Source organism: Hypanus sabinus, chromosome 25, assembly GCF_030144855.1.
Source record: "Hypanus sabinus isolate sHypSab1 chromosome 25, sHypSab1.hap1, whole genome shotgun sequence".
Taxonomy (NCBI): Eukaryota; Metazoa; Chordata; class Chondrichthyes; order Myliobatiformes; family Dasyatidae; genus Hypanus; species Hypanus sabinus.
In genome coordinates this window covers 49,503,771-49,517,852 of record NC_082730.1, presented here as the reverse complement: position 1 = coordinate 49,517,852, position 14,082 = coordinate 49,503,771, and the positions used below count along the sequence as shown (strand labels likewise).

General features: G+C 47.5%; 1 protein-coding gene across 1 annotated transcript in view; it reads left to right on the top strand.

The window, feature by feature from the left end:
• The window catches only part of LOC132381243 (T-complex protein 11-like protein 1), a 65,656-nt gene that overhangs the window by 20,019 nt on the left and 31,555 nt on the right, over positions 1-14,082 (top strand). The window contains exons 4-6 of the mRNA XM_059950624.1: positions 194-314; positions 1,453-1,673; positions 3,668-3,804. Coding sequence (XP_059806607.1) covers positions 194-314; positions 1,453-1,673; positions 3,668-3,804 — 479 coding nt within the window. The remainder of the gene's footprint in view (positions 1-193; positions 315-1,452; positions 1,674-3,667; positions 3,805-14,082) is intronic.

Below are 14,082 nucleotides of genomic sequence, written 5' to 3'. Positions count from 1 at the left end.
AAAATGAACTGTATGAATACTAGAAGGGAAAAGGTTACTAGACCACAGGGAATGAAGGGAAATTGATAGCACTACCAAACAGCTATTCAGACAGTAGTCAGAGAGCTTTACTATCGTGCTGCCTATACCAATGACACACCCTTGTTTCCCTGTAGCAGTCTCACTGTTAAATATCTGCTCATTTTTTTCACAGTTTGGAAAGGAGGGTGAAGGAGATCATGCACCAAGCATTCTGGGACTGTCTGCAGGCCCAGCTAAACGAGACCCCACCACAGTACTGCCAGGCCATCAAGCTGCTGCAGGAAGTTAAAGAGGTGAGGGCTCAAGATAGACAGAGGTCAGTCTGGAATACAATACACATGCTAATTGGCCCAGTTCTCGTACCTTTTCCCTGGAAAAGACAGATTGGAATTTAACACTGAAACCTCAAAGCAGCTGTATACAACACTACAGAGCCTTTCACATCCACTGTACATCTGCCTTGGATAAGGACATCTAATAGAATAATTTATAAACCCTTCAGAGTTGTGCTGGACAGTGACATCAGTTGTAGAATGGGCAAATCCACATTTACCCTTGCACTGGGGATAGAGAATGCTTCAAACGTGGCTCACATCTTTGCAAATATGATGCTAAATTGAGTCTTCACTCTCCCTGAATTTCAGCCAAAGTTTCTCAACTTCCTGTCATAATATCAATGGGAATTCTGTGCAACTGTCACCAGTATAGCAACAATCTCCAATCTTTGGAGCAATATTTCTGAAAGTTCTCCCTTTGGAAAACTAGCAAGCTATCCATCTGCGCACTCACTCAATCACCAACTGCCCCATGTGTGAAAGAGCCTTCAGTTTACACACCTCATTAACCACTTTAGAACCTGCAAAACCAAAATTCAAGCAAATTATTTTCATTCTTCAGGGGACAGAATAGGAAAATGGCTGTCCTCTGCCACACTCTAGATCTGTGCATCCACCTGAAGTTATCCTGGAAAATAACTCCAGTAGATTCTAGGAGTTGATCAAAATTGCTCAGCAAGTGCAGAACTCCTTGTCCATGGGAGGAATTCTTATAGCTATACAATGCCAAAATAGGCCCTTCAGCTCAACTTGTCCATGCTGATCAAGTAGTCTAACTGAGTGAATCCCATATGTCTGCATTTGGCCCATATCCTTCTACACCTAAAGCTTTGCCATCCATCCTCTAAACCTTCCCTATCCTCCAAAGGTAAAGGAGCGGGAGAGAAAGGGCCACAGCACGGTGGGTCAACAGGAAATGCAGCTTCTGGCAATTCCAGCAACCTGGACTCGGTCCTGATCTTTGATACTGGAGTCTGCACGTTCTTCGAGCGACCACATAGGTTTCCTCCCACAACCCAAGACGTGCAGTTTGATGGAGTTATTGGGACGATGGTCTGATCTGGACCCTGCTCATTGTTGATTTTGTTCTCCTCAGTCACTGTTGTCACTCCTGCTCCCCGGTCACACTCGTTTGCGATCACAGATTGGTGAGGTACTGGACACGGAGCTGATCCAACAACAGGCCAATCACAATGCGCTGGACATCCACCGACTGGCTGGCTTCATCATCAGTATGATGGGAAGTCTCTGTGCACCAGTCAGGGATGAAGAGATAAAGAAACTGAAAGGCATCACAGGGACCATATCTCTCTTCAGGTAAGTGAGGACGGGCATGTGTATTATATTAGAATTAACCCTCTTTCCAGCCTTTAAGATTCACTTATTCTGATATCGGCTGTTGTGCCTTAGTCTGTTTTAGTGAACCACCCTGTCACATTTTACTGCATTGAAAGCAAATATATAAATGCAATGTCTTATTACTGCAGGATTCACATGGACGTACAAATAATACAAGTTTGTAGTTACATTTTTAAGTTATAAATTACAGAAGTATTATAACCTCCTTTAAAGCATGGTTCTTTCATTTTATAATAAAATCCACAATTTTGTTCATTCTCTTAACAGAAGCCAAGAATAGACTTGATAATGAAACTACAAAGTCTCTTGCTCATTTACTTCTCTCAGTGTTTTCCCATGAGTCTTTTAATTTTGTACCATCGATGCTGCACCTATCAGTTGTGAAAGTGTTGATTAGTCTGCATACTATTGCAAATTCTGACACAACTTTATTTATCACGTCTCTTCGTTCACAGTCCTTGTTATTTGCAAAGCTGTCATCTTTCTGGTGTTCATAATTTGCTTTACTTTATATAAAAAAAACAGAAAATGCTGGAAATACTTAGCAGCTCAGGCAGTGTCTCTAAATAAAGAATCTCAGCATTTCAAGTCAATGGCCTTTCATTGGAACTGAAGGATATTAGCAATGTAACAGGTTTTGAGCAATGTTTTAAGAAGAGAACAAAATGGGAAGTCAGCAAAACTTCAATGATGAAAGAAATGTACATTGATCTTCATAGGAGTTAACATTAGGACAATGAAAGGGTAATAAATGGGTCTAGAGGAGGTATAAATGGAAAAAGTAGAATCATCAGATACAGGGGCTATTTGGAAAAGCTGGGGGTAGCAGTTATACAGTCGGCCCTCTTTATCTGCGGATTCCACATGTGTGGATTCAACCAACCACGGATCGGGAAAACCCGGAAGTTCTCTCTCCAGCATTCGTTATTTGAGCATGTACAGACTATTTTTTTCTTAACATTATTCCCTAAACAATACAGTATAACAACTATTTACATAACATTTACATTGTATTAGTATTGTAGTATCTAGAAATGACTTAAAAGTACAGGCAGTCCCTGGGTTATGAACGTGTTCCATTCCTGACTCCGTCTTTAAGTTAGATTTGAAGTCGGAACAGGTACATCCGGTATTTAGCATCAGTTAGTTAAATGTTTTTCTTAGTATATAGTACATATTTTACCTTTCTATGCATATAAAACACTTAAGAAACATATGCGTTTCAATAATTAAACCACTGCGTTGCTTAGTAATAATCGTAGCTTTCATCGGGGCAGGGCCTTTCACAGGCTCCATTAAAATTGTTCCAATCATTGACCGACTGAAGCCTAACGCTTTTCCAATGACCGATGGCGTTTCACCTCTTTCCAATCGCTTTATTACTTCCACCTTATTTTCAATCATGATCATGATTATTTTAGTGAACAGAAACACTGCGGATTCAGAGCTGCACTGCCAGGTCCTAATGTCCACCACACTGAGACGTTAAATAAAGTCCGGGGTTCCACTGGGTCCACCGCACTGAGACAGGTTAAATAAGGGACTTGAGCATCTGTGATTTTTGGTATCCGTGGGAGGGTCTCAGAACCAATCCCCCATGGATAAGGAAGGACGACTGTAGTTGAAAATCACCCAAGCCTTTCAGATTTCCTGCCTAGACCAGAACTGTGGCTCTCCTGGACTCCGAGGGTTATAATCACCACTGAAGCACATTAGTATTTGAATGTAAATCTTCATTAGAAATTATCTGTGTCCTCTCCTAATGGCTCTGCTCATTAACCCCATATAGCACCCTGGTTATAATGTATTAAAGGTTTTTCCACATCTTCTTGTTCTCTACCCGTCCAACTATCCTTATATCCTGTGATGCTGCTCCATCATAAACATTGTGGAGTACAGAGGCCTGTTCCTTTGAAATGATCTCTTTAATCCATCTAGTTTTACATTTTTAGGGAGATCTTCCGTGTGCTTGACTTGATGAAGATGGACATGTTGAACTTTACCATTAAGACACTGAAGCCACACTTGCAGCAACAGTCTATTCAGTATGAACGCAGCAAATTCCAGGAGTTCCTCAACAAGCAGCCCAGTGAGTAACTCCGTCATGATAGAGACTGAAAGGGTGAGGTGCAGGACTGTAGAGAACGCGCTACAGGCAAAGGGAAGGTGTAATGATGAACGGGGAAAGATTTAATTTTGTAACTAAATTGATAGCATGTTATATCTGAATGCATTCACAATCTTGCTGCACATATTGGAACCAAAGTGACCCCTTCCTTCTGCAAAGCAGAGTTCAATGGAATTGTTTTGTGTAAATGTAATAAGTCTGATATCCCCCGAGTGTAATGGTCACGGTGGGGGGGGATACTAATATACCAGTCTGATATCCCCCGAGTGTAATGGTCACGCTGGGGAGGGATACTAATATACCAGTGTGATATCCCCCCAGTGTAATGGTCACGGTGGGGGGCGGATACTAATATGCCAGTCTGATATCCCCCGAGTGTAATGGTCACGGTGGGGGGGGGATACTAATATACCAGTGTGATATCCCCCGAGTGTAATGGTCACGGTGGGGGGGGGATACTAATATACCAGTGTGATATCCCCTGAGTGTAATGCTCACGGTGGGGGGGGGATACTAATATACCAGTCTGATATCCCCCGAGTGTAATGGTCACGGTGGGGGGAGATACTAATATACCAGTCTGATATCCACCGAGTGTAATGGTCACGGTGGGGGGGGGATACTAATATACCAGTCTGATATCCCCCGAGTGTAATGGCCACGGTGGGGGGAGATACTAATATACCAGTCTGATATCCCCCGAGTGTAATGGTCACGGTGAGGAGGGATACTAATATACCAGTGTGATATCCCCCGAGTGTAATGGTCACGGTGGGGGGGGATACTAATATACCAGTCTGATATCCCCTGAGTGTAATGGTCACGGTGGGGGGGGATACTAATATACCAGTGTGATATCCCCCGAGTGTATTGGTCATGGTGGGGGAAGATACTAATATACCAGTCTGATATCCACCGAGTGTAATGGTCACGGTGGGGGGGGTTACTAATGTACCAGTCTGATATCCCCCGAGTGTAATGGTCACGGTGGGGGGAGATACTAATATACCAGTCTGATATCCCCCGAGTGTAATGGTCACGGTGGGGGGAGATACTAATATACCAGTCTGATATCCCCCAAGTGTAATGGTCACGGTGGGGGGGGGGGAATACTAATATACCAGTGTGATATCCCCCAAGTGTAATGGTCACAGTGAGGGGGGATACTAATATACCAGTGTGATATCCCCCGAGTGTAATGGTCACGGTGGAGGGAGATACTAATATACCAGTGTGATATCCCCCGAGTGTAATGGTCACGGTGGGGGGGGGATACTAATATACCAGTCTGATATCCCCCGAGTGTAATGGTCACGGTGGAGGGAGATACTAATATACCAGTGTGATATCCCCCGAGTGTAATGGTCACGGTGGGGGGGGATACTAATATACCAGTCTGATATCCCCTGAGTGTAATGGTCACGGTGGGGGGGGATACTAATATACCAGTGTGATATTCCCCGAGTGTAATGGTCACGGTGGAGGGAGATACTAATATACCAGTGTGATATCCCCCGAGTGTAATGGTCACGGTGGGGGGGGATACTAATATACCAGTCTGATATCCCCCCAGTGTAATGGTCACGGTGGGGGGCGTTTACTAATATACCAGTCTGATATACCCCGAGTGTAATGGTCACGGTGAGGGGAGATACTAAAATACCAGTCTGATATCCCCCGAGTGTAATGGTCACGGTGGGGGGGGGGGGAATACTAATATACCAGTCTGATATCCCCCGAGTGTAATGGTCACGGTGGGGGGGGGATACTAATATACCAGTGTGATATCCCCCGAGTGTAATGGTCACGGTGGGGGGGGGATACTAATATACCAGTGTGATATCCCCTGAGTGTAATGCTCACGGTCGGGGGGGGATACTAATGTACCAGTCTGATATCCCCCGAGTGTAATGGTCACGGTGGGGGGAGATACTAATATACCAGTCTGATATCCACCGAGTGTAATGGTCACGGTGGGGGGGGGGATACTAATATACCAGTCTGATATCCCCCGAGTGTAATGGTCACGGTGGGGGGAGATACTAATATACCAGTCTGATATCCCCCAAGTGTAATGGTCACGGTGAGGAGGGATACTAATATACCAGTGTGATATCCCCCGAGTGTAATGGTCACGGTGGGGGGGATACTAATATACCAGACTGATATCCCCCGAGTGTATTGGTCATGGTGGGGGAAGATACTAATATACCAGTCTGATATCCACCGAGTGTAATGGTCACGGTGGGGGGGGGTTACTAATATACCAGTCTGATATCCCCCGAGTGTAATGGTCACGGTGGGGGGAGATACTAATATACCAGTCTGATATCCCCCGAGTGTAATGGTCACGGTGGGGGGAGATACTACTATACCAGTCTGATATCCCCCAAGTGTAATGGTCACGGTGGGGGGGGGAATACTAATATACCAGTGTGATATCCCCCAAGTGTAATGGTCACAGTCAGGGGGGATACTAATATACTAGTGTGATATCCCCCGAGTGTAATGGTCACGGTGGGGGGGGGGATACTAATATACCAGTGTGATATCCCCTGAGTGTAATGCTCACGGTCGGGGGGGGATACTAATATACCAGTCTGATATCCCCCGAGTGTAATGGTCACGGTGGGGGGAGATACTAATATACCAGTCTGATATCCCCCAAGTGTAATGGTCACGGTGAGGGGGGATACTAATATACCAGTGTGATATCCCCCGAGTGTAATGGTCACGGTGGGGGGGGATACTAATATACCAGACTGATATCCCCTGAGTGTAATGGTCACGGTGGGGGGGGATACTAATATACCAGTGTGATATCCCCCGAGTGTATTGGTCATGGTGGGGGAAGATACTAATATACCAGTCTGATATCCACCGAGTGTAATGGTCACGGTGGGGGGGGGTTACTAATATACCAGTCTGATATCCCCAGAGTGTAATGGTCACGGTGGGGGGAGATACTAATATACCAGTCTGATATCCCCCGAGTGTAATGGTCACGGTGGGGGGAGATACTAATATACCAGTCTGATATCCCCCAAGTGTAATGGTCACGGTGGGGGGGGGAATACTAATATACCAGTGTGATATCCCCCAAGTGTAATGGTCACAGTCAGGGGGGATACTAATATACCAGTGTGATATCCCCCGAGTGTAATGGTCACGGTGGAGGGAGATACTAATATACCAGTGTGATATCCCCCGAGTGTAATGGTCACGGTGGGGGGGTTACTAATATACCAGTCTGATATCCCCCGAGTGTAATGGTCACGGTGGAGGGAGATACTAATATACCAGTGTGATATCCCCCGAGTGTAATGGTCACGGTGGGGGGGGGATACTAATATACCAGTCTGATATCCCCTGAGTGTAATGGTCACGGTGGGGGGGGATACTAATATACCAGTGTGATATCCCCCGAGTGTAATGGTCACGGTGGAGGGAGATACTAATATACCAGTGTGATATCCCCCGAGTGTAATGGTCACGGTGGGGGGGGATACTAATATACCAGTCTGATATCCCCCGAGTGTAATGGTCACGGTGAGGGGGGATACTAATATACCAGTGTGATATCCCCCGAGTGTAATGGTCACGGTGGAGGGAGATACTAATATACCAGTGTGATATCCCCCGAGTGTAATGGTCACGGTGGGGGGGGATACTAATATACCAGTCTGATATCCCCCGAGTGTAATGGTCACGGTGGAGGGAGATACTAATATACCAGTGTGATATCCCCCGAGTGTAATGGTCACGGTGGGGGGGGATACTAATATACCAGTCTGATATCCCCTGAGTGTAATGGTCACGGTGGGGGGGGATACTAATATACCAGTGTGATATCCCCCGAGTGTAATGGTCACGGTGGAGGGAGATACTAATATACCAGTGTGATATCCCCCGAGTGTAATGGTCACGGTGGGGGGGGATACTAATATACCAGTCTGATATCCCCGCAGTGTAATGGTCACGGTGGGGGGCGGATACTAATATACCAGTCTGATATACCCCGAGTGTAATGGTCACGGTGAGGGGAGATACTAAAATACCAGTGTGATATCCCCCGAGTGTAATGGTCACGGTGGGGGGAGATACTAATATACCAGTGTGATATCCCCCGAGTGTAATGGTCACGGTGGGGGGGTGGATACTAATATACCAGTGTGATGTCCCCCGAGTGTAATGGTCACGGTGGGGGGGGGGGATACTAATATACCAGTCTGATATCCCCCGAGTGTAATGGTCACGGTGGGGGGGGGATACTAATATACTAGTGTGATATCCCCTGAGTGTAATGCTCACGGTGGGGGGGGGGATACTAATATACCAGTCTGATATCCCCCGAGTGTAATGGTCACGGTGGGGGGAGATACTAATATACCAGTCTGATATCCACCGAGTGTAATGGTCACGGTGGGGGGGGGGATACTAATATACCAGTCTGATATCCCCCGAGTGTAATGGTCACGGTGAGGAGGGATACTAATATACCCGTGTGATATCCCCGAGTGTAATGGTCACGGTGGGGGGGGATACTAATATACAAGTCTGATATCCCCAGAGTGTAATGGTCACGGTGGGGGGGGATACTAATATACCAGTGTGATATCCCCCGAGTGTATTGGTCATGGTGGGGGAAGATACTAATATACCAGTCTGATATCCACCGAGTGTAATGGTCACGGTGGGGGGGTTACTAATATACCAGTCTGATATCCCCCGAGTGTAATGTGTCACGGTGGGGGGAGATACTAATATACCAGTCTGATATCCCCCGAGTGTAATGGTCATGGTGGGGGGAGATACTAATATACCAGTCTGATATCCCCCAAGTGTAATGGTCACGGTGGGGGGGGGAATACTAATATACCAGTGTGATATCCCCAAAGTGTAATGGTCACGCTGAGGGGGATACTAATATACCAGTGTGATATCCCCCGAGTGTAATGGTCACGGTGGAGGGAGATACTATATATACCAGTGTGATATCCCCCGAGTGTAATGGTCACGGTGGGGGGGGATACTAATATACCAGTCTGATATCCCCCGAGTGTAATGGTCACGGTGGAGGGAGATACTAATATACCAGTGTGATATCCCCCGAGTGTAATGGTCACGGTGGGGGGGGATACTAATATACCAGTGTGATATCCCCCGAGTGTAATGGTCACGGTGGGGGGGATACTAATATACCAGTCTGATATCCCCTGAGTGTAATGGTCACGGTGGGGGGGGATACTAATATACCAGTGTGATATACCCCGAGTGTAATGGTCACGGTGGAGGGAGATACTAATATACCAGTGTGATATCCACCGAGTGTAATGGTCACGGTGGGGGGGGATAACTAATATACCAGTCTGATATCCCCCGAGTGTAATGGTCACGGTGAGGGGGGATACTAATATACCAGTGTGATATCCCCCGAGTGTAATGGTCACGGTGGAGGGAGATACTAATATACCAGTGTGATATCCCCCGAGTGTAATGGTCACGGTGGGGGGGGATACTAATATACCAGTCTGATATCCCCGAGTGTAATGGTCACGGTGGAGGGAGATACTAATATACCAGTGTGATATCCCCCGAGTGTAATGGTCACGGTAGGGGGGGATACTAATATACCAGTCTGATATCCCCTGAGTGTAATGGTCACGGTGGGGGGGGATACTAATATACCAGTGTGATATCCCCCGAGTGTAATGGTCACGGTGGAGGGAGATACTAATATACCAGTGTGATATCCCCCGAGTGTAATGGTCACGGTGGGGGGGGATACTAATATACCAGTCTGATATCCCCGCAGTGTAATGGTCACGGTGGGGGGCGGATACTAATATACCAGTCTGATATACCCCGAGTGTAATGGTCACGGTGAGGGGAGATACTAAAATACCAGTGTGATATCCCCCGAGTGTAATGGTCACGGTGGGGGAGATACTAATATACCAGTGTGATATCCCCCGAGTGTAATGGTCACGGTGGGGGGGGGGGATACTAATATACCAGTGTGATGTCCCCCGAGTGTAATGGTCACGGTGGGGGGGGGGGATACTAATATACCAGTCTGATATCCCCCGAGTGTAATGGTCACGGTGGGGGGGGGATACTAATATACTAGTGTGATATCCCCTGAGTGTAATGCTCACGGTGGGGGGGGGGGATACTAATATACAGTCTGATATCCCCCGAGTGTAATGGTCACGGTGGGGGGAGATACTAATATACCAGTCTGATATCCACCGAGTGTAATGGTCACGGTGGGGGGGGGGATACTAATATACCAGTCTGATATCCCCCGAGTGTAATGGTCACGGTGAGGAGGGATACTAATATACCCGTGTGATATCCCCCGAGTGTAATGGTCACGGTGGGGGGGGATACTAATATACAAGTCTGATATCCCCAGAGTGTAATGGTCACGGTGGGGGGGGATACTAATATACCAGTGTGATATCCCCCGAGTGTAATGGTCACGGTGAGGAGGGATACTAATATACCCGTGTGATATCCCCCGAGTGTAATGGTCACGGTGGGGGGGGGATACTAATATACAAGTCTGATATCCCCAGAGTGTAATGGTCACGGTGGGGGGGGATACTAATATACCAGTGTGATATCCCCCGAGTGTATTGGTCATGGTGGGGGAAGATACTAATATACCAGTCTGATATCCACCGAGTGTAATGGTCACGGTGGGGGGGTTACTAATATACCAGTCTGATATCCCCCGAGTGTAATGGTCACGGTGGGGGGAGATACTAATATACCAGTCTGATATCCCCCGAGTGTAATGGTCATGGTGGGGGGAGATACTAATATACCAGTCTGATATCCCCCAAGTGTAATGGTCACGGTGGGGGGGGGAATACTAATATACCAGTGTGATATCCCCCAAGTGTAATGGTCACGCTGAGGGGGGATACTAATATACCAGTGTGATATCCCCCGAGTGTAATGGTCACGGTGGAGGGAGATACTAATATACCAGTGTGATATCCCCCGAGTGTAATGGTCACGGTGGGGGGGGATACTAATATACCAGTCTGATATCCCCCGAGTGTAATGGTCACGGTGGAGGGAGATACTAATATACCAGTGTGATATCCCCCGAGTGTAATGGTCACGGTGGGGGGGGATACTAATATACCAGTGTGATATCCCCCGAGTGTAATGGTCACGGTGGGGGGGGATACTAATATACCAGTCTGATATCCCCTGAGTGTAATGGTCACGGTGGGGGGGGATACTAATATACCAGTGTGATATCCCCCGAGTGTAATGGTCACGGTGGAGGGAGATACTAATATACCAGTGTGATATCCCCGAGTGTAATGGTCACGGTGGGGGGGGATACTAATATACCAGTCTGATATCCCCCGAGTGTAATGGTCACGGTGAGGGGGATACTAATATACCAGTGTGATATCCCCCGAGTGTAATGGTCACGGTGGAGGGAGATACTAATATACCAGTGTGATATCCCCCGAGTGTAATGGTCACGGTGGGGGGGGATACTAATATACCAGTCTGATATCCCCCGAGTGTAATGGTCACGGTGGAGGGAGATACTAATATACCAGTGTGATATCCCCCGAGTGTAATGGTCACGGTAGGGGGGGATACTAATATACCAGTCTGATATCCCCTGAGTGTAATGGTCACGGTGGGGGGGGATACTAATATACCAGTGTGATATCCCCCGAGTGTAATGGTCACGGTGGAGGGAGATACTAATATACCAGTGTGATATCCCCCGAGTGTAATGGTCACGGTGGGGGGGGATACTAATATACCAGTCTGATATCCCGCAGTGTAATGGTCACGGTGGGGGGCGGATACTAATATACCAGTCTGATATACCCCGAGTGTAATGGTCACGGTGAGGGGAGATACTAAAATACCAGTGTGATATCCCCCGAGTGTAATGGTCACGGTGGGGGGAGATACTAATATTACCAGTGTGATATCCCCCGAGTGTAATGGTCACGGTGGGGGGGGGGGATACTAATATACCAGTGTGATGTCCCCCGAGTGTAATGGTCACGGTGGGGGGGGGGGATACTAATATACCAGTCTGATATCCCCCGAGTGTAATGGTCACGGTGGGGGGGGGATACTAATATACTAGTGTGATATCCCCTGAGTGTAATGCTCACGGTGGGGGGGGGGATACTAATATACCAGTCTGATATCCCCCGAGTGTAATGGTCACGGTGGGGGGAGATACTAATATACCAGTCTGATATCCACCGAGTGTAATGGTCACGGTGGGGGGGGGGATACTAATATACCAGTCTGATATCCCCCGAGTGTAATGGTCACGGTGAGGAGGGATACTAATATACCAGTGTGATATCCCCCGAGTGTAATGGTCACGGTGGGGGGGGATACTAATATACCAGTCTGATATCCCCAGAGTGTAATGGTCACGGTGGGGGGGGGATACTAATATACCAGTGTGATATCCCCCGAGTGTATTGGTCATGGTGGGGGAAGATACTAATATACCAGTCTGATATCCACCGAGTGTAATGGTCACGGTGGGGGGATTACTAATATACCAGTCTGATATCCCCCGAGTGTAATGGTCACGGTGGGGGGAGATACTAATATACCAGTCTGATATCCCCCGAGTGTAATGGTCATGGTGGGGGGAGATACTAATATACCAGTCTGATATCCCCCAAGTGTAATGGTCACGGTGGGGGGGGGAATACTAATATACCAGTGTGATATCCCCCAAGTGTAATGGTCACGCTGAGGGGGGATACTAATATACCAGTGTGATATCCCCCGAGTGTAATGGTCACGGTGGAGGGAGATACTAATATACCAGTGTGATATCCCCCGAGTGTAATGGTCACGGTGGGGGGGGATACTAATATACCAGTCTGATATCCCCCGAGTGTAATGGTCACGGTGGAGGGAGATACTAATATACCAGTGTGATATCCCCCGAGTGTAATGGTCACGGTGGGGGGGGATACTAATATACCAGTCTGATATCCCCTGAGTGTAATGGTCACGGTGGGGGGGGATACTAATATACCAGTGTGATATCCCCCGAGTGTAATGGTCACGGTGGAGGGAGATACTAATATACCAGTGTGATATCCCCCGAGTGTAATGGTCACGGTGGGGGGGGATACTAATATACCAGTCTGATATCCCCCCAGTGTAATGGTCACGGTGGGGGGCGGATACTAATATACCAGTCTGATATACCCCGAGTGTAATGGTCACGGTGAGGGGAGATACTAAAATACCAGTCTGATATCCCCCGAGTGTAATGGTCACGGTGGGGGGGGGGGAATACTAATATACCAGTCTGATATCCCCGAGTGTAATGGTCACGGTGGGGGGGGGATACTAATATACCAGTGTGATATCCCCCGAGTGTAATGGTCACGGTGGGGGGGGGATACTAATATACCAGTGTGATATCCCCTGAGTGTAATGCTCACGGTCGGGGGGGGATACTAATATACCAGTCTGATATCCCCCGAGTGTAATGGTCACGGTGGGGGGAGATACTAATATACCAGTCTGATATCCACCGAGTGTAATGGTCACGGTGGGGGGGGGATACTAATATACTAGTGTGATATCCCCTGAGTGTAATGCTCACGGTGGGGGGGGGGGATACTAATATACCAGTCTGATATCCCCCGAGTGTAATGGTCACGGTGGGGGGAGATACTAATATACCAGTCTGATATCCAACCGAGTGTAATGGTCACGGTGGGGGGGGGGATACTAATATACCAGTCTGATATCCCCCGAGTGTAATGGTCACGGTGGGGGGAGATACTAATATACCAGTCTGATATCCCCCAAGTGTAATGGTCACGGTGAGGAGGGATACTAATATACCAGTGTGATATCCCCCGAGTGTAATGGTCACGGTGGGGGGGGATACTAATATACCAGTCTGATATCCCCCCAGTGTAATGGTCACGGTGGGGGGGGATACTAATATACCAGTGTGATATCCCCCGAGTGTATTGGTCATGGTGGGGGAAGATACTAATATACCAGTCTGATATCCACCGAGTGTAATGGTCACGGTGGGGGGGGTTACTAATATACCAGTCTGATATCCCCCGAGTGTAATGGTCACGGTGGGGGGAGATACTAATATACCAGTCTGATATTCCCCCGAGTGTAATGGTCACGGTGGGGGGAGATACTAATATACCAGTCTGATATCCCCCAAGTGTAATGGTC